Below are 22,405 nucleotides of genomic sequence, written 5' to 3'. Positions count from 1 at the left end.
TTACACTTCTACTTCTACTAACATTTCCTACTGGAACATGCCAATGGCTGCTAATGGGGAATGAGAGACAGAAGAATTCGGCTTTTAGTTAACGCGCACGCTGCGAATTTTTTATTGTTCAACAATGCACGGGAGAAATCTCCCACCGGCACCACCTTGGAGGTCAAGATCTGGTACTAGCGTTAAGACTGGTTACGCACTATGACGGGGACGAACGGGTGCCGCTTTAAGGAGCTTCGCCCCTAAAAGACCCTATACATGTAGGCGTCATGCTGCCGGGCAAGGAATCACGTTAACATGAGTAATAAGCGTGGTAGAAGAGTGAAATAACAACCAGGCGTCACACAATGCTAATTACGTAAAGAGTGTGTGGTTTAAAGCTTCCCAATCACTACAAAGTGCTCAGCCATGTTTCTTTATCGTCATCAGCCACAGCATCAACAAAGTTCACATAATGCTTCACAGATGTGTAGCGGATACCTCGCTTCTCCGCAGAAAGACGAAATGTGGCATAGTGGGTGTTTCCCTACTTCAAAAAAATTATGGTTTATGGCGTAGTGGGTACCCTGCAAGTGTACTTGTATTAGTTGCTCCAAGAGAGTTGACAAAGTGCTCTAGAAAGGCCTCTCTTCAAGCTTTCGCTGTTACTGTGCGGCGTATTCCGCGCAGGCCTGGCGTTTTTTTTTTAGCATTATTGAAATGTGGGCCGCCAAGTTGCAGCTTTCATTCTATAACAATTTTTCCATGTTTTCTTTTACTTTCTTAATTCTTCCGTAATTTCAGTTGAAATCTGAAGCATTTCTTTTTGAACCAAAGGTACTTGGACCTTTGCTATCCGTCTGTTTAGCGGCCAACGTCTAGATGACCTCGTGGTCGTCTCCTTAAGTTCGCATATACCAAAATTAGCATAGGAGGACATGAGCGTATGACGAACATGATTAGCCATAATTACATTGTGTATGATATCCCCCAGTTGTGGTGTCACTGCGTTTCTTGAAAGAATAGCTGTGAGCACCCGTAAGACGTCTGTTTGTATATAATGCTGTGTATATAATAAAAGTCACCACACGAGGACATAACATTAAATTATGCTAGGTTCCGAGCCAGGTCGGAATCAGTGGCAATGAGAAAGCAAACGTATACGCCGCACAAGCTCGTCACAAACAAATAAAGAAAATTAATGTACATCCTAAAGAGTGCATAATGTTAGCAAGTAGTAAACTAAGGAGACAACGACAGTCTGTGTGGAACAATGAATCCAATAACAAACTACGCCTAGTAAAACCTGTGTTAGGCGAATGGAAATCTTGCACACACCAAAAACGCGTTAAGAAAGGGCTACCATGCCGTCTGCGCATGGGACACACACACCTCACACACAGCTTCATTTTAACAAAGCAAGATAAGCCTAAATATGAAGCATGCGGAAACGAGCTGACAGTAAACCACATCTTATTTTCTTGCACAGAACTTGAAACAGTAAGAAAAACATTTTCACTTGATTCTACAACGAACACGTTCCTATTCACCCAGCACTGGTTCTAGGCGAAGATGCGCTTGTTGATACATCATGTGTTTTTAGTTTTTAAGGGAAAACTTAAAGGAAAGTTTCCAAGGGAAAACTTTTAAAGGGCCTTGCTCAGACGAGAGCTCACTGAGGAGACCCAACTTTCAACACAATTTATGCCTTGTGTTTGGCGCATGATAGTCCTAGTTGTTTATCTACCATTAAACTTAAAAAACAAACAAACAAGCAAACGAACATGATTGACAGATTACGACATGAATAACGTGACATGCCTGTCGCGTACGGTATGAAACCCTTTCCTCCCGTCACGTTTAGCCCATGCCCGCATACTACAGCTACCCAACTACAGCCCGTGGTACGCGGGTATGCGCCACACGTGACGCCCAACAGCAGCCAGAAAAGATACTGAATATTGTATTATTTATTGCTGGAGCTTTATTCTAATCTAAGCACGCGGGTGTTCTTTGCATTTCACGCCTTATACATATCACCGCCTTGGCCGGTAATCGAACCCGCGCCCTCGAGCTTAGCAGCGCGACACCTTAAGTGCTAAGCTACTACGACGGGCAGTTTTCCAAGACACATTGCGCTGGTTAAACAAAAGATATATGTACCGACTGTTGTAGTTGGCGATTTAAACGCTGACATAGGAGCTGCAACGACCCTCAGTCATCAACCACACAGTATGGATCGTAAATAAATGTATTACATTAGCAATTGTGGTGACGGTTGCCTAACCTGTTGTGGTGGTGGTGTTTGTATAACGTCAATTGTAGTTGCAGTCTTGGCTACCGGTTGTGATAACAACGTAATAAACATTACGTATGTACTCCGATAACACAGCAAACTATAGTCAAGCGTTGTTCGTCCCCGCAAGAACACGAAAATGAACGCAGCTTGTGGTAGGCACATCAGCTCACCGTAGTGCGCACTTCCGTTAGATAAAACTGACATGTTTGCTTTATTGTGACTGTCGAGTTGACGTGGGATCATAAGCTACTCTCTGGAGCAAGTATTGTCGACGTTCCCGGTAAGCCCACGATAGCACACGACTACTCAATTTACACAAGGACGTCGATCCACCTCTCGTAACACTTGGCTCAAATTCAAAAACTGCAGCATAGGCAGCTCCTCGCTGACTGCTTCGCATGAAACGGATTCTCACATGTCTGGGATCTGCCAGAACTTTTTTTTTTTGCTCTCCATTTCTTTCATGCTCTGTTATCTGCTCATTTACTAAGAGACCAGCTTTGCTTACCGAATCGGAATGGCAGCTAGTGGTGCCTGTGATCACAGTGGCAGCGAGAAAACCATTGCACACGTCCTTTGTCATTGTCCTCACTACGGCTTCCAGAGTCAACTGCTCTCAACAACGTTAGCACCCCTCGATGGCCAGCCGCTTCCAGAGCAATGACCAGCCGCTTCCAAGCAATTTTTCAATGCCGGAACGTTCGAGATACCAACCAGAAAGCGACGAAGGCACTGCAGAAGTTTCTGCGGTCAACCGGCCTCGCTTAACGACTATGGCACTCCCGTGCTTGCGGGTGTGTGCGTTTCTTTGACACGAAAGTGTTCTATTCCGGGGCCCACCAAGACTTTCATGACATATTTCCGTCACGGAGATAGGTCAGCAAAAGGAACGCCATCAGATGGCAAAGAAAAAAGCTCGAAGAAAAAGTTCCGCTGACAGGAGTCGAAACCATGACCTCTCGGTCCGCGACGATGGCTGGCGGGAGTTTAGCTCCCTGAGCTACCGCCAAACTTTTGTTAAAGACATAAGGGAGGCTACATAAACGCGCCTTCTATCTTTCACACTTTCCTCTCACAGTTCTCTTGGATGGATGGATGGATGGATGGATGGATGGATGGATGGATGGATGGATGGATGGATGGATGGATGCTATGAGCGTCCCCTTTATAACAGGGTGGTGACGTGTGTGCCACAACGCTCAGAAAAATAAAACGCGCCATTGCTACAACCGTCCCGTTCAGCGCGTTTCCAATACAAGTGTAATTTCGTCAACGCTTTAAGACACCGCAAGGTGGCGGCTTTAGCCGAAGCCCCGCTAATAGCAGTCATCCATATTGAAAAATAGCTCTCAGACGCTCGCCACGCTGTTGCACCGCGTTCCCCGCTCGTCCTGTGAGAAATAACGGTCAGGCTAGAGGGAAGACACGACGCGCCTAGCATTTCTCTTCACGTTTGACGACGCTTTGAAGGAGTGCACATCGAGTATCAGTGTTTATTATGTGCTTGTTGATACCATCTTTGCGCGGGATTCACAATATGCGGTACCCACGTATATGTTAAGAACTTCAGCTACGGCAAGGATTAAATCATGATCATGGGTGTTAGTCGTCGCTACGGAGATGTGGCACTAGGCGTCAACGTGAGTGAGTTCACATCAAGCGGTGCTATATCTGTCAAACAACAGTAGACATAGTACAAGCTCTCATATACCAATGGACTATGACAATCAACTACTTCTGTGACGGCAGGTTTCACTTTCGTGTTATACCGGTTCCTATGACGGAGGGCTTAGCCATCTTTTTTTCTTTATATTTCTCTTTTTCTTTCCTTCCTTACCTCCATACCCCCTTATCCCTTCCCCAGTGCAGGGTAGCGAACCGGATAATTTTCTTCTGGTTAACCTTCCTGCCTTTCACTCAACCTCCCTATCTCTCCTTCTGTCTGTCTGCCTCTCTCTACTCAGTGACCGGTTTGCCCTAGAGTATAACATAACAGCCCCATCCGAGGGGAGTTTTATGTACTAACCCTTCTGCGCATCTCATTAGTGATCGCCCACGTCTGGTTCCACAGCATCTTTCATTTTTGCCTCTTCTTTCTTTTTCTTTATCTATTCGAGAGCGGAGCCTTCCGACCTCACCAAGGGCGAAAAAGACGAGCGGAAGGCCGTGCCCTGCTCGCAGTCTTCTTCAAATTATGGCCCAAGTTATGAATATAAGGCTCGGCTATTGGTCTATAACCTCTTCTCGAGAGCCCTGTGCCCCTTCTCTCGAAGTGAATTTCATTTCTTCTTTCCGGGTCGACTAAAGCATCTCGTACGTGAATTCTATCATTTAAATAATTAAATATTCTCATCGTCTTCTCTTGTGCTCTGTGTTTTTTGGGACATAAAATCGTTTATAGCATATTTAAAGATAAGCAACATGTGGATGGCGTAGGAGCGTGAAAGGCAAGCTTTTTTTTTCTTCCATTACACATGTCATATAAGCAAACAAAGTGAGTATGCGCATTGTAAACCGCTGCGATTTTTTACCTCAGAAACCTTCACTTATTTCCATGTGTCACACTTGCGAAATGTGGCAAGCAATGCTCGTACGCGTTGTTCCTTGTTTCGGTTAAGGTGGCAGAAACGTCTATAATCAATTTGTTCAGCATTCTCTTGAATATTTAGGCCCTCTCAGCAGTGTTTTCATTGTTCCTTTCTAGCGGACACGTTCCACCATACGCAGGAGAAGTCGCATCATGGAGCGTTCGTTCAGTTATCCAACGCGTCACCATCGGCGTTCCTCGAGAAGGCGGTGCCCAAGATCTACGACCAGGTCAAGATCCATGACACCGAGTCGTCGGGCCAGCTTCTGAAGACCTGGCAGGCGTCGTTCTTCACCGGCTCGAAAGAAGACGACAAATGCAACGAGCAGTATCTGGAAATCGGTTGCGGACCGGGCAACCTCACGCGCGACTACCTGCTGCCGCTCTGCCCGCTGTCAATGAGAAGACTAGTAGCGGTGGACAACTCGTACCCCATGATCGATTACGCTAGGCGAGAACACGGCCACTCGAAGATCGAACACCGTATGCTGGACATCGCGATCGATGGCGAGGTGTCTCAGTTCATCGAAGCCGAAGGACAGTTTGATCGCGTCTATTCCTTCCTGACGTTCCACTGGATACACGACAAAGGTGCCGCGCTGAGGAACGTCGAACGCTTGTTGACCCCAGGTGGTGAGTGCCTGATCGTCTTCAATCCTCATCCTGGACCCCTACAGCTTTCCAAAGCAATGATAAACTCGGACCGATGGAAGGAATACAGTGACGTGAGTACTTGCATGTCCGCGTGTTCAGGATATACTATACAATGTGAGGCAAGGCTGCCCAAGGAGTACATTCTAAGTAGGATTAACACCCAACATCAATCTCGCTACATCTGTGGTGCGTTGTTCTCTCAATTTCTTGTTTCTGGTCACGTAGAAATATCCGAAATTCGTCAATGAGCCATACATCCCCCAGGATTACACAAGACATAGCGCCATCGCCATAAGCCAATATGCATATTCAGAATTTGATTCACCAGTTAAGGCTACTCTTTCTAGGATAACCACGCACTGTTTTGTATTTCCGGATTCGAACACTCATAATTGTAATAAGCAGGTGCTGAAGAAGGTTGGGCCAGAGTTTCCCGACACCCACGACCCTGCGTGCCTGAGGAACTACCTTATCGACATCGTCAGATCAACCAGACTCGTGCCGCTGACGTGCGAACTGGTGCGCGTGGAGGCCCCGAGTGCCACTATGGAGGAAGTTGCGCGTAAGTGTTGGCGCTAGTTACTCTGCACCGTGATTGTTTAGCTATCTGAGCAATGATGGTTAGTGCTAGCAGTTGTATAGTCTTTTCGCTTGGGACTTCAAGCGTTCTGCGAACCTCTTTTGTTACGATTCATCTTCTTACATTCCCCAGAGTAAGCTTAAACACTTGTAAGCATAACAAGGCAAATAATCTAGGCTTTTATGCGTATGTATAGTGACTGCTATTTGTTGAATAACGCAGTACTATTTAAATTAATCTATTCGCAAAGTCCAACAGCCATTAAAAATATTATTAACGAGGTAGGTTCACGAATGTTCTGTTCAGAATTCCTATGCTGAAGTATATTTGCTAGACGTTGCGAAATTTCGTCATGTTTTAGAATTCCGCAGTGGCTGCGTATGAGCCTGTCACTGAAGCTGTAGCATCCCTCTGGGCCAATCACAGTAGACAAAATCTGGTCCAACAGTGTTCAGAATGTTACCACTGGCTGTGACACTTGCGGCTACCATTGGCACCAGCGCCTCATTTCTACCTGATCATTTATAGCAAAGGACGCTAGCAGTGGTCCAGCACACCGTGCACTTGCTTACCTTCAGAATTACTTCGGTTAGATTCCAAATGCTCTCGGCGTTGCTCAGGCTGGTGGGCCTGAACGAAACTTTTCGGCGCGTTTAGTAAACTTCCTTGTTACATCTGTATTCTACGTACGTGACTCGTGTAACATCAATTTCCGTAGAAATATTGCTTTAGAAACACTTGAATTTACTCGAGCAGTGTCAGAAAACGGTTCTGTAGTATCTGGAAAAATATGCAGATGTGCTTCAATTCAAAATGTCATATACGAGAACACTCTGATAGCATAGTAATGCAGAGAAAGCTCAACATTTGATATCTATACAAGACATCCACTCCTCATAAAGCAGGAGAAGCACGAAAAACAACATCATTATCGTTCTCTTTCTATGGGCATGCTACCGCTCACCATAAAAAAAGCATAGCTGCTAAATATGGTTACTTTATTGAGAGGCCCTCTCAAGAAACTTTAGTTGTCTGAATTTTGATAACAGCGACAGGGAAAGCATCGGGCTGGTAAAAAGAAGTATGTAAATTTTAAAGGCGAAAAAAATTGATTATCTTGGCGAGCGCAGGACGTAAGAATGTGGCCACCGGATAATAAAATCCGGCTACAAGGCCTTTCAGTGAAGTCAGAGCTGAGTGCCGTTACTGCAACCATTCGCTTTTCGCTTTTACCGGCACTGAATTTACCTCGTGGTAATGAAAAAATTTCGAACTTCTAGAAAAAATTTTCAATAATTTTTTTTATCAAGCTTCCGCCTTCACCTGGACTTCTACCTCGTCGTAGCCGCTGATAAAATGTATTGAGAGAAATTACTTTCTATTTCCCATCAGTAAACTTTGTGTAGCAGGTGGCTTCACTTCATTCGAACAAGACCGATAGCCCCAAGTCGCCACTTTTTTATTGCTTTTTTTTATTGCTTTTTTTATTTTTTTAACCCGCTTTCAGAATGCAGAAGCTCTGACGTAGACGTTAGCATGTGCAACACGCAGTCCACAGCCGACCGTGTAATAATAATAATTGTTGGTGTTTTGCGCCCCAAAACCACGATATGATTATGAGAGACGCCATAGTGGAGGGCTCCAGAAATTTTAACCACCTGTGGTTCTTTAACGTGCTTCTATATCTAAGCACACGGGCCTCTGGCATTTTGCCTCCATCTAAATGCGGCCGCCGCGGCCGCGATTTCATCCCGTGACCTTCGGGTCAGCAGCCAAGCGCCGTAATCACTAGTCAACTGCGGCAGGTGCAGCCGACCACGTGCAACATAAATTTCTGATACAGTGCGCCGCAATCGCTCAACAGACGAAACTGCATAAGCGAAGAAAACAAGTATTTTTGGGAAGTTAGAAAATAATGGTGGCCTATTCAAAAGCCCACTCAAACGACTTTTGATAAGGATTTCCAAAGACATTAAAAAATGGCCGACTCAAAGACAATTAATAATATATTTCTCAACTTCGCAGGTCTAGTTCTGCCCATGAACCCGGTCTACTCGCTTCTGACAGAACAAGGAAAGGCCGAGTTGGAGGATTTTCTCAAGCAACTCATCAAACAAGGTCGTTACTCGAACTATTCAAGCACAGGGGCACGTCGGAACCTGAGATTCGTCTTTCACGGATATAAGCCGTAGCATCCTGAGCTCCTAGTCCACCGGTTCCTGCAAGAGCTTAAGCCGATATCTGTTCCAGACCTTCAATACCAAAAACGAACGCGCCCATCAAGGGCTTCGGCGTTCGGAGTCTCACAATAGCAAGCTCAATTTTTCGGCCGCGCGCTGCAATTTATATTTGCGTCTGCTGTGTTTTTCTGTGTGGGAAAATAAATTCAAGGTTGCCATAAACAATAATTTTTTTCATCTAGCCTGTACAATGTGCATCACTGCTTTTTTTTATTTATTTAGTTAGTTAGTTAGTTAGTTAGTTAGTTAGTTAGTTAGTTAGTTAGTTAGTTAGTTAGTTAGTTAGTTAGTTAGTTAGTTAGTTAGTTAGTTAGTTAGTTAGTTAGTTAGTTAGTTAGTTAGTTAGTTAGTTAGTTAGTTAAGAACGTTACACAATATCAGAAATAGGTCATTCAGACATAAGACAGGTCACAAGGAGTCCTACAATAGCTGCGGCAAGTTAAAAGCAACTCACAATTATTTCCATCTAAATCCCGAATGGATGATTAGAAGCTACACAAATACTTTTGGCACAAGAAACAGAATCCATAACGTTATTAATTATAAAATAGAGAAAGAGAGAGAGATACAACGCAAGAAGAGAAAAGCCAGGAAGATTTACCAGATGAGGGTCCGGTTTCCTGCCCTGCACTGCGGGTCAGGGAATAGGGAATAGAAAAAGAAAAAAAGAAAGAGAGAAGGTGAGCACTTCACGTACGCAGGAATGCAATCGCCCACTGAGGTACAGCTTCTCGGATCTACACGACTTCGGCGCTCTGGAATTCGACAGGGAAGTCGTGGCCTTTCTTCTGTCTTCAGCACGAAAAGAGGGCCGTAAGGAAGCCATCGTGGCTACTGGAGAGATGAAATACTGGATTAAAAAAATCACAGTTTCGCCGCAAGGGCGAAGCGATAAATGCGATAGCAAGAAACTAATGCTATACGAAGTGAGGCTCGCCAATGGATACTCTCAGTTTGAACAGCGCTCCTGTTGCAAAGGCGGCCGAAGCAGCGAAGGAAGCTAGCGTGCTTCAAGTGTCGAGCTGTGACACTGATAGTTCACGCTCATCTTCTGTTTGTTCGTTTAGCGGCGTCTCTTGAGCTCGAGTGACTTTCGTACGCTGCGTAACATGAGCGCGGACATCACGGTGAAAGCTCGAAACATCCCTCTTGCCCTGACCACGAAAAAACCGCGCGAGCAGACAGCGGAAGGCCAAGGTTCTCCCTGCGCAAATATAAGAAGAAGCGAGCGAGCGAGCCGACGACTTTTAAATGCGCCCGTCGCGCTCCTAGCGCCATCTCACTGGTAATGAAGAAACGCTTATAAGCGCCGGCCGTCTCTGAGTCCGTCCAGCGGTAAAGGGTGTGTATATAACGCTCGCCGTTAGCTACGTGGAGGACCTGCGTTCCGTGGCGTAGTGGTTAGCGCTACTCGCTGCGGAGCAAGAGGTCCCTGGTTCGATTCCGCGCTTCGGAAGCATTTTTCTGAATTATTTTTCTTTGGGGCTTTTATTTATATATACATACTTATACATATACGGTATATGACGGCGACGGCAAAATCCAGACGAGACTGTCCATATAATTGCTATCGCAATTATATCCAGCAGTTGCACAGTAGCTCGGGCTGTCTGAGTGTTCAGCTTATTCTAAGCACTCTTTTAGTGGCCATAGAAGACCAAAGCACCGCAACAATTTATTTTTGTCTTTCTTGGGCAAGTCGTGGAAAATCCGTGCTGTGGTTGAGTCGGCCAATGTCTCCTACGTCCATTGTAGTAGTAGCAGCTGTGGTTTTCGCTGTGGCTCAGGTGGTGGCTCGGGCTGTGGTTCTGGCTGCAGTTTTGGCAATGTGGGGCACGCTTCACAATGCGTGCGCTCTGGCGCGTTTTAGGGGCGAAGCTCCTAAAGCCGTATCATTATCACCTCCGCGTGCTTCCATTCCCCCGATACAAAATCCCACAGCGGAGCGATGGGAACAGCTGCTGGCCAGCGAGAACCTGGATGATCAGCTGAGTCTAATTGACCGGGCCCGTAGAGCGGCTGCTGCGAGCGGAGCCCTGGACTGAGGGCACCCCCACCGCAAGTCAAGAACCTCCGCATATCCGGAGCTTCTCCGCAGAAATTCTGTCAATAAATGTTTTCACCACCACCACCTAAAGCCGTGGGTCTGTCCCTCCTAGCTCGTACGTGACCGCCTATGCCGCGCGGTATGTGGCAGTGTTGATGGCAACGAAGCAGCGCGAGTGTTCTTGGCCCAGCGCAGGGACGAAGAAGACGTTGCAGTTCTTTCCCTGATCGATAAAGCGTGTTTGTTTATCGTGCTCCATGTCCTCGTCGATCCCACGTCGTTACACTGGTGGAGGTGCGGGGTAAGCTTCATGCTTGGCACTCCATCGCGGAGCCGACAATCGAGCCCGGAATCGCCACCACGCGTCGAAACACCGGTCCACCGATTCAGTCGCCGTCTGCTAGTCGCCGTCATGACCGTGTACTTCGCACCCAACCAGTCTATCGGGGACGTCAAGTCGTTTATAGACGCTGTGTTACGTGACTACGACAACAAGTACAAGAACCGTCCGTTTGTGCTGGTTGGGGACTTCAACGTGGACCTCATTGCCAATGACTGGATCGTGCAGCACATGCTTTCCAAATACGCACTCAGATGTATCCATATGCAACCTACCACGATCCGAGGGACGTGCATAGACTTAGTGTTTGCAAACTTCCCACTGCAGCCAGTACAAGAACCTCTCTCGCTTCATTTCACGGACCATAAAGCCGTCATAATGAAGGGACCTCGCAATCCAGTCGCCATGACAACGACGAAATGAAAAGAACAAACGAAGAAACGAAACAACAAACGAACAAGAACAAAATAAAAGTTGATTTTGTATAATATACGCACAGCCTTACGTCTTTCTATGATGTAATGGGCTAACTTTCACGGGAGAGTTACGGTTTACAATGATCTCCCCCTCTCGAGCTTCGCCCACTTATCATCATTCATTCCGTGGATATGGCGTGATTTTTTTTTTTTTTGTATCAGAGATCGACTCGAACGTTTCTGGCCTAGGAAACGGCGGAGTAAATGCCATAGGTTGTGAACACGCTTCACAGAGGCAATGTCGTTCCGTGAACTACGAACTGTATTGGAATCGCTGCTTTCTTACGACGGCAAAAGCTTCCCGCCGAGACGAACAGTCGCACACAATCTGCTTTAGAATCTCCTTTTCCTTCTTTATCTTGTTCTTTACTAAAAAGGTACACGACTCGATGTGTAAGCGAGAATGAATCATTCACGCACGTAAGCATTGTGCTGAATTGAAAAGAAAAAAAAAAGAACGCTTAGAACGAAATGTCGCGTGCGGTTTCTTTCGAGTGATTAGTACCCTTGTAACTGAGGCAGCATTTAGGGAAGGTGATTCCACTCATCCTTTGAGCAGCAGATAAACAGTTTTACTGCGTTAGTTCTTTTACAGCGAATCTGTTTAACTCCAGTCCGTCAATTCCCTGGTGGCGGGTACCGCGCTCACGCAGCAGGAAAAGAGAGAAGGGAAAAGAGTGTGGCGGCGAGCTTGCCTTAAAGAGACACTAAAGGCAAATATTAAGTCGACGTTGATTGTTGAAATAGCGGTCCAGAAACCTCGTAGTGCTACTTTTATGACAAGGAAGTGCTTATTTTGAAATAAAATCATGTTTTAGTGGTCCGCATCACGTTAGCGCACTTCAAATCACCCGCCTGAAATCAGACTTTCATGCGTCACTGCTGCCTTGCCCAAACGTTGCCCGCCTTTACTGCGCGGCCGCCGACACTAGTAGCAGCAGAGCGAAAGTAGCGGGACCCACAGAAGCAACAACGGCGATCGAAGCCATCGAAGCTTGCCGCAATCGCCGCAATGGATATGGACGGAGAACTTAACACCGAGACATTGGCTCGCGACGCTGGGCTCCAATTCAGCGACTAAGCCACTTCGAGCGTAAGGGTTCGTTCCGCGGCACCCAGTGAAAAGACACATCGGTTTCCTTGCTGCAGCACTGGCGTTGTGCACCATTCGGGCATCCGGCAACATCACATGCATGCGGCATTTTGTCGAACTTTCTGTCAGAGCGACTTTCACGAGCGTGCAAAACACACGCGGCAGTACGCGATACCAGCGATTACCAGCGATTACGAGTCCCGTCTTTTTAGCGCTGCTTTTCTACTGGTAGCAATAAGGGGCTTTGTGAGAGAGAGAGAGAAGTAAGGAAAGACAGGAACGTTAACCAGACGCACGTCCGATTTGCTACTCTGCACTGGGGGAAGGATGAAGGGGGCGAAAAGAGAGAGAGAGGAAGAGAAGAGATGAGGGATGGACACAATCACGAGCACTCTTGGGGGCGCTCATCCACTGTACAGGCGGTCGCTCAGATTTGTTGATTTCAGGTACTTCAGTAGCACTTTAGTTGCCTTCTGCGCTCACGAAGCACATATCCAAGGTCCTAGAATCTTGTCTACAGAAAATGGTCTGGAGTCCAGTTGGTCCAAAAGCATCCGGAGCGGGCATCGCCGGGTGTCATAGCGAGCGCAGCTGCACAAGACGCGTTCGATTGTCTCTTCGGTTCCGCAGGAGTCGCATGTAGAGGACTCAGCCATACCGTGAGTTTTACAGCGAAAGCTGTTACGAGATCATTTCACCGGCCGTTTTTGGCGCCGTAGTTGTCCGCCGCCGTCGCCGCCGGTGTCCGTAACCACTATCGCTCGAAATAAGAAAAAAAAAACGAAATAAGAAAACAATTCCAGGACGGAACGAGGTTCGAACCTGGGCCTCGGCGTGGGATCCCAAATTTCAACCGCTGAGCCATGCCGGTGCTTGAAACTGCTTTTTGGAAAAAGGTCCTATACAGGCTTCGTGTCGGGAAGGAACCACATTAACATATGCAATATAGCGTGGTAGAAGAGTAAAATAAACAACAAGCGTCGCACAACGCGAATTCTGTAATCAGGCGTCACACAATGCGAATTGCGCAACGAGAAGGTTGTTGAATGCTTCCAACCCATTACAAAGGGCTCCGCCGTAATTCTTCATTGTCATCAGGCACAGCATCAACAAAGTGCGCATAATGCCTTACATGCGTTTAGCAGGTACCACGGCTCTCCGTAGAATGACGAAAAATGGCATAATGCCTGCTTTCCTACTTCTCAAAAATTACAATGATTTATAGCATAGTGGGTTCCTCGCAAGTGCACTTGTATTAGTTGCCAAGGAAGCCCATAAGCGCATGATCCATTTCCTCGGGGTCTCAGTAAAGTTCTTCGCCCCCCCCCCCCCCACTTCTCTCTCCCACGTCAACGTATGTTATACAGCTTGGCGGGAGATGGACATAGCGACCGGGCGTCACCTAATGCACATTACATAACTGGTGGGCCGTTTAAAAGCTTCCAACCCATTACAAAGGGTTGAGCCATAATTCTTCATCGTCATCAGTCGTGGCGTCAACAAAGTGCACATAATGCTTACAGACGTGTAACTGGTGCCTCGCTTCTCCGCAGAATGACGGATAATGGCTTAGTAGGTGCTTCCGTACTTCACAAAAATTGTGATTCATGGCGTAGTGGGTACCTTGCTAGTGTACTTGTATTAGTAGCCCCAAGAGAGCTTACAACGGTGCTTTAGAAACGCCGCTCTTCCAGCTTTCGCTGTGACTGTGCTGCGGTTTCAGCGCAGGCCTGCCGTTTTTTTTTCTAATAAATGTATAGAGATCCACACACTTGTCTAGAGCATTGGAACGGCGCGCTCTGGACTGCACTGACGACGTTTGGCGATTACACCTGGTTTGAAAGAGCCCGAATTATGCATGGCAGCTCAGGATTACTGCTCAAGTGTTGGCTGTTGAAACTACTTGTTATCGGTATACACGGCGACGGATAGTGCCGTTCCAGCGTTCCAGACAAGTGTGTTGACCTCTGTACAAGTTCGGACGCGCCTGTGTTGTCAACTTCCAGGTCATTCATCTAAATTATCTACGGTAAACTTCTAGGAGGAGGTCATTGCCACACTTGAAAGATTGTAGCGTAGACGCCCTGAAGGCGCGATAAAGATAGCACACTGCTGAATACGATGACCATCAAGAGGAAGGTTTATGTTAGAAAGCGAGGGGAAACATGGCAGGAGCAGATAAAAAGCCACAAAGAGTCGCTGTCCCCTGCAAAAATGCGTCCACTGACTCCAAGTCACTGGCGTGTGCATCAGATGACACTCCTTCGACATCATTGCCTATATAAGCGGTAATGCGAACACCCAGTACCATTTCGTCAAAGCTTACGCTGCCGGTGAGTAACACACGCATTAAGAGCTTGGCACAGTGTTGGATATACAGATAGCACTGATTGATAGTACGCCTTCTCGGCCAAAAAGCTGCACTGTAGGTTTTGAATGATGTCGTTGCAAAGGACATTTCTTCAAGTTTTTCAAGAGAATAGCTAAGTCTCATTGTACGCGAACGTCCATACATTATTCTTCCATCAGAGCGCGGCCACCTCGGCATAGCATTTATTTTCTCTCTCTCGCTTTCAACCACCTATTCCCCAAGCCACAGTGCAGGGTAGCATACCGGATACAAACTTCTGGTTAACCTCCCTGCCTTCCTCTGCTCTTTCTCTCTCTCTCTCTCTACGCGCACAACGCTATTGTTGTCTGTCCTATCATTCATGCAGAGATTTCAATAGATTGAAAGTGTTAACATCACTTTATCCTACTGTCTATGGGTTGAAGCAAGCAGGTAAGCCGCTTCTATACCTGTGCAAATAGCCTTCGTTCCAACTATATCTAAAGATATGCAACAAGGCGTAGGCGTCGATGCGCTGGCAAGCAAGGCTTTGTTTTTCTTTTTTGTTTTTTTTTGCTTGTATTACGCATATGACAGAGAATACACCTAAGGGAATATGCGTATTGCGTAAAGCTGGGATTATTAATCTAAGAAATCTTCACTTCGTTTAATCTTGCACTTATAGTTGCAGGCACGTTCGCAATCAATGCCTACAGAGTTCTCTTGCACATTCAAGTACTTTCATAAGCGCTCACATCGTTCTCTTCTATAGCGGAGGCGGTGCCGTATACGCAGCTGAAGTCGCAGCATGGCGCCTCAGCTGTCAGACAGTTCACCATCGGCGTTCCTCCAGAAGGAGCTGCCCAAAATCTACGACGAGGTCAGAATGCATAACCGAGAGTCTTCGGGCCAGCTTCTGAAGAGATTTCAGGCGTCGTTCTTCACCGGCCGGAAAGAAGACGGCGAATCCAAGGAGCAGTATCTGGACATCGGTTGCGGCCCGGGCAACTTCACTTGTAACTACTTGTTGCCACTCTGCCCGGCGTCGATGAGAAGACTAGTAGCGGTGGACAACTCGTACCCCATGATTGATTACGCTAGGCGAGAACACGGTCACCCGAGAATCGAACACCGGATGCTGGATATTGCAATCGATGACGAGGTGTCTCAATTCATCGAAACCGAAGGACAGTTCGATCGCGTCTATTCCTTCCTGACCTTTCACTGGATACACGACAAAAGTGCCGCGCTGAGGAACGTCGAACGCTTGTTGACCGCCGGTGGCGAGTGCCTGATCGTCTTCAATCCTCATCCTGGACCGCTACAGCTTTCCAAAGCAATGATAAACTCGGAGAGATGGAAGGAATACAGTGACGTGAGTACTTGCATGCCCACGTGTTCAAGGCACTATGCAGTGTGAGGCAAGGCTGCCCCAGGTGTACATTCTTAGGAAGTAGTAATTGGGCACGTTTGTACAGCACGTTCGTGGGTGACTCAGCACCGCAATGAAAAGGGACATATATAACTTATTCGCCGCGCTGTATCACTTTCCTTCAAAGGTTCTGCAGTGTTAACCAAATCAAGAGCACATTCTAGGCATAATTGGAGCTTTTCCACAGAATATTAAACTGCTCTGCAGAAAAATCAGAAAGTGTCCTTCCTGTGCAGCTCGAACTGATCTAATAAACCACAATTCTCAACTCGTGTAACAGCGCGAAAAAGTGGATCGGACGACGACAGAGACAGGGTGTAAATGGGTGTATAGAGGTGTAAGAGGTGCACTCTCATCGCCCTTTCCACTTTTTCGCGCTGTTACATGAGTTGCAGCGAACCAACTAGCCCATCAAGCAACCGTTCTCAACCGCGATTCCTACTTAGCATGTATGGAGATTGCTTGGGTCTCCTCTATTATTTTTTATGCCTCGTTGTATGTCCGAACGGTCTTTTTAAGTTTCCGTACGCTTCTATATCGGAGATGGTGCGTTTTCAATGTTTGAGGCTACGTTTTCCAAAATAATCGTGCTCGATACGTGTATTTCGATATTTCAACACTTAAAATTGTAATAAACAGGTGCTGAAGAAAGTTGGGCCAGAGTTTCCCGACACCCACGACCCAGTGTACCTGAGGAACTACCTTATGGACATCGTGAGATCAACCAGCCTTGTGCCTCTGTCGTGCGAAGTGGTGCGCGTGGAGGCCACGAGTTCTAGTATGGACGATATCGCACGTAAGTATTTGTCTTGTTTCCTACAAAAGTTAACGCCGATAGGTACACACCGCGATCGTGCAGCTATCACAGGAATGACGGCTAGCACTTTGAGTTGTTTACTCTTCCCGCCAGTGGCGTCAAACGCTCTGGGAACATCTTTCTTTGCGATCTACTTTTCTAATGTTTCAATCGCTCGCAGACTTGTAAGAATAACAAGGCAAATAGTCTCAACTCTCATACGGTTTTCTGTCGATTGTCAGCTATCGATGATTAAATAAGGCAGTACTATAAAAAGTAATGAATTTGCCAACTTTCGAGAGCCATTCAAAACAGTTAGCAACGAGATCGGCACATCCATGTTTCGTTCACATCTTCTAGGCTGGAGGCCGCGGAGGTTACTGCTCTTCCCAGCGCACTTAGCGTAATTTTTGATGAACCACCTAAGAAATGGAGCGTGTTCACTGACTTCAAGTCAGTGCTTCAGTGTTTGATCTTGGCTTTACGTCGCGGACCCAAGAACAGTTAGTCTTGGAAATTAGAGAGCTGCTCCACCTCCTCGTCTCTCTAAGCTGGAGTACTTGTTCTAGACTTGATGAAATTTCGTCATGTTGTAGAATATGGTAATGGACTGCATACTAATTACTAAGCCTGTCACTGAGGCTGTAGCAGCCATCTGGGCCAATTATAAGCAGACAAGTGTAGACAATTCGCAGGCTTCACATTATTCTCAGGTTCCCCTGAAAAGATTTATTTAGTTTCTTAATCTCTCGAAGTTTTGAACATGCGCTGTTTGAAACCGTTACAACGAAGAAGACACATGGACAGACGAGATGTTAACGGGACACTGTCCCGTCTGTGTCAGGGTTGCGAGGTCGTAAAGGCAACAATATATCCAAGAAATGGGAGAAACTAGCCAAAAAGTAGCCAACTCGAGCCAAGGGCAGTAAAAGTAGCCAAAAATAGGCCACGCGTCTGTTCAAAGACAGACAGACAACGAACTTTATTATGTGTTCAAAAAACTGTTACGTTTTTGTTTAAATGATTAAATGCACAACCATATCGGCAAAGATCCAAATACGTTCTGCATGAACCCTTCAAAATAAGCCCCGCCATGGTGGTCTAGTGGTTATAGCGCTTGACTGCTGACCCAAAGGTCGCGGGATCGAATCCCGGCCGCGGCGGCTGCATTTTCGATGGAGGCTAAAATGTTTGAGGCCCGTGTACTATGATTTAGGTGCACGTTAAAGAACCCCAGGTGGTCTAAATTTCCGGAGCCCTTCACTACGGCGTCTCTCATAATCATATCGTGGTTTTGGGACGTTAAACCTCAGATATTATTATTAACCCTTCAAAATAGAAATTGCTGAGATTCAAGCATAAATGGTTGACTCTAGAAATAATTTCGTGCAGGATGACGAGGTTTCTTGCGCTGTTGCAAAAATGACGCTTTCCTCAACCGTCTTGCGTGACCTTTCTTAAAATGACAAGTAGCAACCTTGTGGTGCATGAGTGTGCTCAGAATCACAGTTGCTGGGACTGAAGCATAAATTTTAGTAACTTTCGCGATCATTTCTTGCGTGATGACGAATAAGTCCGAGCAGTTAACATTCCTTAGTCGCAGTCCGTACCTAATTCTAGCAAATCACACAAGCAGTTGGTGTGATATCCCATTCCTAATGTCGCTGTGTTCAGGGCGCCCTGGTTTCAGAAGGCTTTCGATTGCCCTATTCACTTCCAAGTGTGGTTTAATGCCGCGTTCCACAATAGGTGGTCAGCGAAACACGAAACAGTTTTCCCCGAGTCCCCGCCATGTATCCAAAAGCATTTTCTTTTGTGTAGTGCAAGTGCCGAATTGAATTTCTGGTGCTGGAAACACGCCTTGGTCGGCACGCCATGTTTCGTCGCTGCATGTTCGAACGCCAGCGGCTGCTACGTCACCTTCTGGTCGCGCATTTCTGGCATCTATGAGGCACTTCATCATAGTAGAACACGGAAGCAAGGGCGCTTGTGGTCTAGCGCTGGCACTAGAGTTGGCGATTCTCGAAACCACAAAGACGCCTGTTCAGACTCCTCTTTAGATAACCAGGGCGCAGAGGGCACGACTTGCTGGCGTTGTGCGCAGAGAGTTGCTACTTATTGGTTCCTCACGCGCGAAATTCCAACGGGTCAATCGGAGTGGTGGGTGGTCTATCGAAAGCCGTTGGGCGGTGAAGCGGAGCGGAGCCGTGGGCGGCATTTCCACCGCTGCCCAACGTAGGGAGAACCCCGGTCACCAGATATTGGTAGTTTGGTTGAAATCCAGCATACAAGAATGTAGCCAAAAAGTGGCCAACTAGCCAATACGTCTTTTTTCTACCGCCAGCGGCCTGAAAAAGTAACCAAATTATACTCTGTTCCAGAAGTTCCGTGCAGCACTGTGGAAGGGTCGTGTGGCCTTGGCTCTGCTGCACGGAACTTCTGGAACAGAGTTTGGAACAGAGTAATCTGTTCCAGAAGTTCCGTGCAGCACTGTGGAAGGGTCGTGTAGCCTTGGCTCTGCTGCACGGAACTTCTGGAACAGAGCATAGTTCAATGTAGCCAAAGCTGGCAACCCTGGTCTGCGTGTCTTCGTTGTAATTGTTTCAAACAGCGTATATGCAAAACTTCCACATGAATCAACAACCCTACTCATCGCCTTCGTAACCTGGTAAGCCTGGTGACAGCGAAAGCGTCGGGCTGTTCAAAACATGCATGTGAATTGAATAGCGCCAAGATATCGCCAGCGCGACGAGGAAAGGGCGTAAAAATGAGCCTCATGGATAATATCAGGCCTTTCAATGAAGTATCTAGTGCCTAATATCTTCCTGGTTTCAGTATTTTACATTTTTTTATCTTTCTACGGGTAATTGGTGTTGTTTGCATTGTTATATTTTAAAGTGCATGTTCCAGTTACTCTGTATACTCTTTGAATTTTGCTGTTGTGCTTTTGTGTTCCTAAAAAAAGAAAGAAATCTCTATTGTTATGTTGCACTGCATCTGAGCAATTGTATGGGTGGAGGGACCCTAGTCAGGCAGAGCTAATCTGCCTTTAGTCCCTTCAAGCTAGGCAAAAAAAAATTATCTGAATAAACTGAATTGAATTGAATTGAACTGAAAAAGTTTTAATCGAGTGCCATTCGTTCCTTGCTTTCACCGGCAGTCAATTCACGTTATGTAGTTTGATAAAAAGAGTTGAAAACATCATTCGACGCAAACCGCGCGCTATTTCCCGTCACTAAACATTGTGACGCAGGTGGTTTCACTGAATTCAAACCAAATCGGCATCCTAAGTCGCCAGTTTTATTATTTTTCTACCTCGCTTTCAACTTGAGAAAGTCCCGGCCTTGTCGCGTGTTGCTTAGCATGTGCAACGCGCTGTCTGCCGCTGGCCACGTGCAATTTAAACAGTAAGTATTGCATAGTATTTTTCGAAGTTTGAAAATAGTGATGTCCTACGCAAATAGATATAGTAATATAATTTTCAATTTCACAGGCCTATTTCTGCACACCAACCCCGTCTACTCGCTTCTGGGAAAAGAAGGAAAAGCAGAGTTGGAGAATTTCCTCAAGGAACTTCTGAAACAAGGACATTGCTCGAACTATTCATGCACAGGGACAACTCGGGAGCTGAGATTCGTGTTTCACGGACTATAAGCCGTAGCATAGTGAGCTTCAATCCACCAGCTCCTGCAAAAGCGTAACCTTACATCTGCTTCAAGACCTTCAATATACCAACAGGAAGCGCTTATAAAATGATTCGGCGCTTGAAGTATTACAATATGAAGCTCAATTTACTGCCGTACAGGCAAATTTGTGCTTTCTGCTGTTGTGTTTTCATTTGCCTAAATGTGAATTCAAGACATTCATCAACAACGAATTGTGAAACTCATTTTATATAAAAAGTAAGTCTGTATCAGTCCTCATTGTTTGATTCACCTAGAACCACACATACATGAATCTCAACTACCCTTTGAACTGCTGTCTTAACGATGTCCTTAAAGTAATGGTTCCGAAACAACATTCTCGATGTTTCATGCTATTCACAGAAATTAACTTAATTTTGTAATTATGATAAGCTGAATTTCTATTGCTGCAGTCAATGTAAATTTAGTAAATTTCTATCGCTGCAGTCACTTCTCGTAGTGAATTTCCACTATTTCCACATAAAGTACAGAAAAAAAAGGTTACGTGCATTTGACGAAAGTTGGCGTATTGCGCAAGAATATTTCTCAAAGTAGGGCGTTACTCTACCACGTGAACCATGCTTAACTGACACTTTTCCTGATTTACATCCATCTTTACAGTTACATGCGTAGTATATGAACACCTATCACACTGATTAAATGTCAGCACATTACATACACAACGAAACTCTTTTTTCAACTTCACGCTCTTTTACTCTTCTGTTCCCATAAATATTTGTTTTATTAAACAAGATTTTGATAGTAAGCAGCTACACCGTTTAAACCATTCTTTCAGCTATCAAATGTTGTAAAGTGATGCGAAATCCTTCAATATTATTTCAAACATATACTCTGAAGCTGAAGAAAAGGAGCAAGGAAGAATAGGACATTTCAGAAGAGTCAGGTCTTATCAGAATTTTTCAGTCTTGGTGGATCCATTCACTTGTAGCACGAAGCCATAAGGAAATCCGTGCCGGCAAAACGTCATTCATGCAAACATCTAGGCACAAAGAAGACAAAGGTAAAAAGCACTGTATAAATTGGGAGATCTCCAACTACCAAGTGATAGTGTACCGTGGCCCGTACTTCTAGGTGGCCGGTATCCCGAGGTGGCCGGTACCCCTAGGCGGGTTGCGCCACGTAACTTGGGAACAAGCAATCAACCAACCAAATGATTTTATGCATTGCCGAACTGGGAGCACAGATACATCGTCGAGACATGCGCACCAATGCCATCGATAAAACAGCAAATGTTCGGACATATGCATGGCCACCATCTGCTGTTTACAAATAGTTTACGAAGGCATTTTCTATATCTATACGTTCGTGACCTACAAAAAAATCAGGGCAGCGGGCCAGCAACCCTTGGCCGAAGCCTAGGCGGGATCCAGGCCCATCCCATCAATTCGCAGGGGCACTCAATAAAGTTATTTGGTCTGATCTGAGCTTCGCACTAGGTGTGCCAAGCCTGAAAGAAGTTCGGAGCTGGGCGGCCTTCTTTCTTTCTCTTTGTTTTTCTCTTTATTTATTCCTTTGTTTCTTTGTGTTTCTCTCAGATCTGTTCTTTCTATATTTTTTTTCTCTGTTTGCTTTAATTCTTTCTCTCTCTATCTTTTTTTTCCTTCAATTTTTTTCTCTTTCTATCTTTCTTTCTCTTTATTTCCTATCTTTGTCTCACTCTCTCTATTTCTCGTTTGCATCCTCTTTATTTCTCTTTTTTCTCTCTTTCTTCCTTCCTCTTTCTTTGATTCTCTCTCTCCTTGTATCTTTCTTTCTCTTTGTGCATTTCGTTCGCTCTATTTTTCTCTTTTTCATTCTTTATAAGCTATGCATTACTACCTCCCCACATCCTCACTTCACTTTTCTACCC

At 45.8% G+C, this 22,405-nt stretch overlaps 2 protein-coding genes across 3 annotated transcripts; both read left to right on the top strand.

The window, feature by feature from the left end:
• The first annotated feature begins 3,867 nt into the window (after positions 1-3,867).
• Positions 3,868-8,339, top strand: LOC119394805 (uncharacterized). The gene is made up of 4 exons (XM_037662108.2): positions 3,868-3,922; positions 4,983-5,590; positions 5,925-6,081; positions 8,125-8,339. The coding sequence occupies exons 1-4, from the start codon at positions 3,868-3,870 to the stop codon at positions 8,289-8,291; spliced, it is 987 nt and encodes a 328-aa protein (XP_037518036.1). The 3' UTR covers positions 8,292-8,339.
• A 7,054-nt stretch (positions 8,340-15,393) lies between these two features.
• Positions 15,394-20,715, top strand: LOC119393954 (juvenile hormone acid O-methyltransferase-like). 2 transcript variants are annotated; one of them, XM_037661156.2, is made up of 3 exons: positions 15,394-15,999; positions 16,696-16,834; positions 20,346-20,715. In XM_037661156.2, exons 1-3 carry the CDS (start codon positions 15,433-15,435, stop codon positions 20,504-20,506), a joined length of 867 nt encoding a protein of 288 aa, XP_037517084.1. In that variant the 5' UTR covers positions 15,394-15,432; the 3' UTR covers positions 20,507-20,715. The 2 variants fall into 2 exon arrangements, with proteins under 2 accessions (XP_037517084.1, XP_037517083.1); XM_037661155.2 differs by having other exon boundaries at positions 16,696-16,852.
• Positions 20,716-22,405: the final 1,690 nt, after the last annotated feature.

The sequence above is a fragment of the Rhipicephalus sanguineus genome, chromosome 5 (genome assembly GCF_013339695.2).
Source record: "Rhipicephalus sanguineus isolate Rsan-2018 chromosome 5, BIME_Rsan_1.4, whole genome shotgun sequence".
In the NCBI taxonomy this organism is placed as follows: domain Eukaryota; kingdom Metazoa; phylum Arthropoda; class Arachnida; order Ixodida; family Ixodidae; genus Rhipicephalus; species Rhipicephalus sanguineus.
Note: the sequence above shows the minus strand (reverse complement) of the source record. Positions and strands in the feature narration are given on the sequence as shown.

Excerpts from the sequence above, each read along its gene's own strand:
- LOC119394805 (XM_037662108.2), top strand. The coding sequence starts at position 3,868 with ATGATCATGGGTGTTAGTCGTCGCTACGGAGATGTGGCACTAGGCGTC. Across the intron at positions 3,923-4,982 it reads GGCACTAGGCGTCAACGTGA|CGGACACGTTCCACCATACG; the intron begins GTGAGTTCACAT and ends GTTCCTTTCTAG. Across the intron at positions 5,591-5,924 it reads GATGGAAGGAATACAGTGAC|GTGCTGAAGAAGGTTGGGCC; the intron begins GTGAGTACTTGC and ends TGTAATAAGCAG.
- LOC119393954 (XM_037661155.2), top strand. The coding sequence starts at position 15,433 with ATGGCGCCTCAGCTGTCAGACAGTTCACCATCGGCGTTCCTCCAGAAG. Across the intron at positions 16,000-16,695 it reads GATGGAAGGAATACAGTGAC|GTGCTGAAGAAAGTTGGGCC; the intron begins GTGAGTACTTGC and ends TGTAATAAACAG. Across the intron at positions 16,853-20,345 it reads TAGTATGGACGATATCGCAC|GCCTATTTCTGCACACCAAC; the intron begins GTAAGTATTTGT and ends TCAATTTCACAG.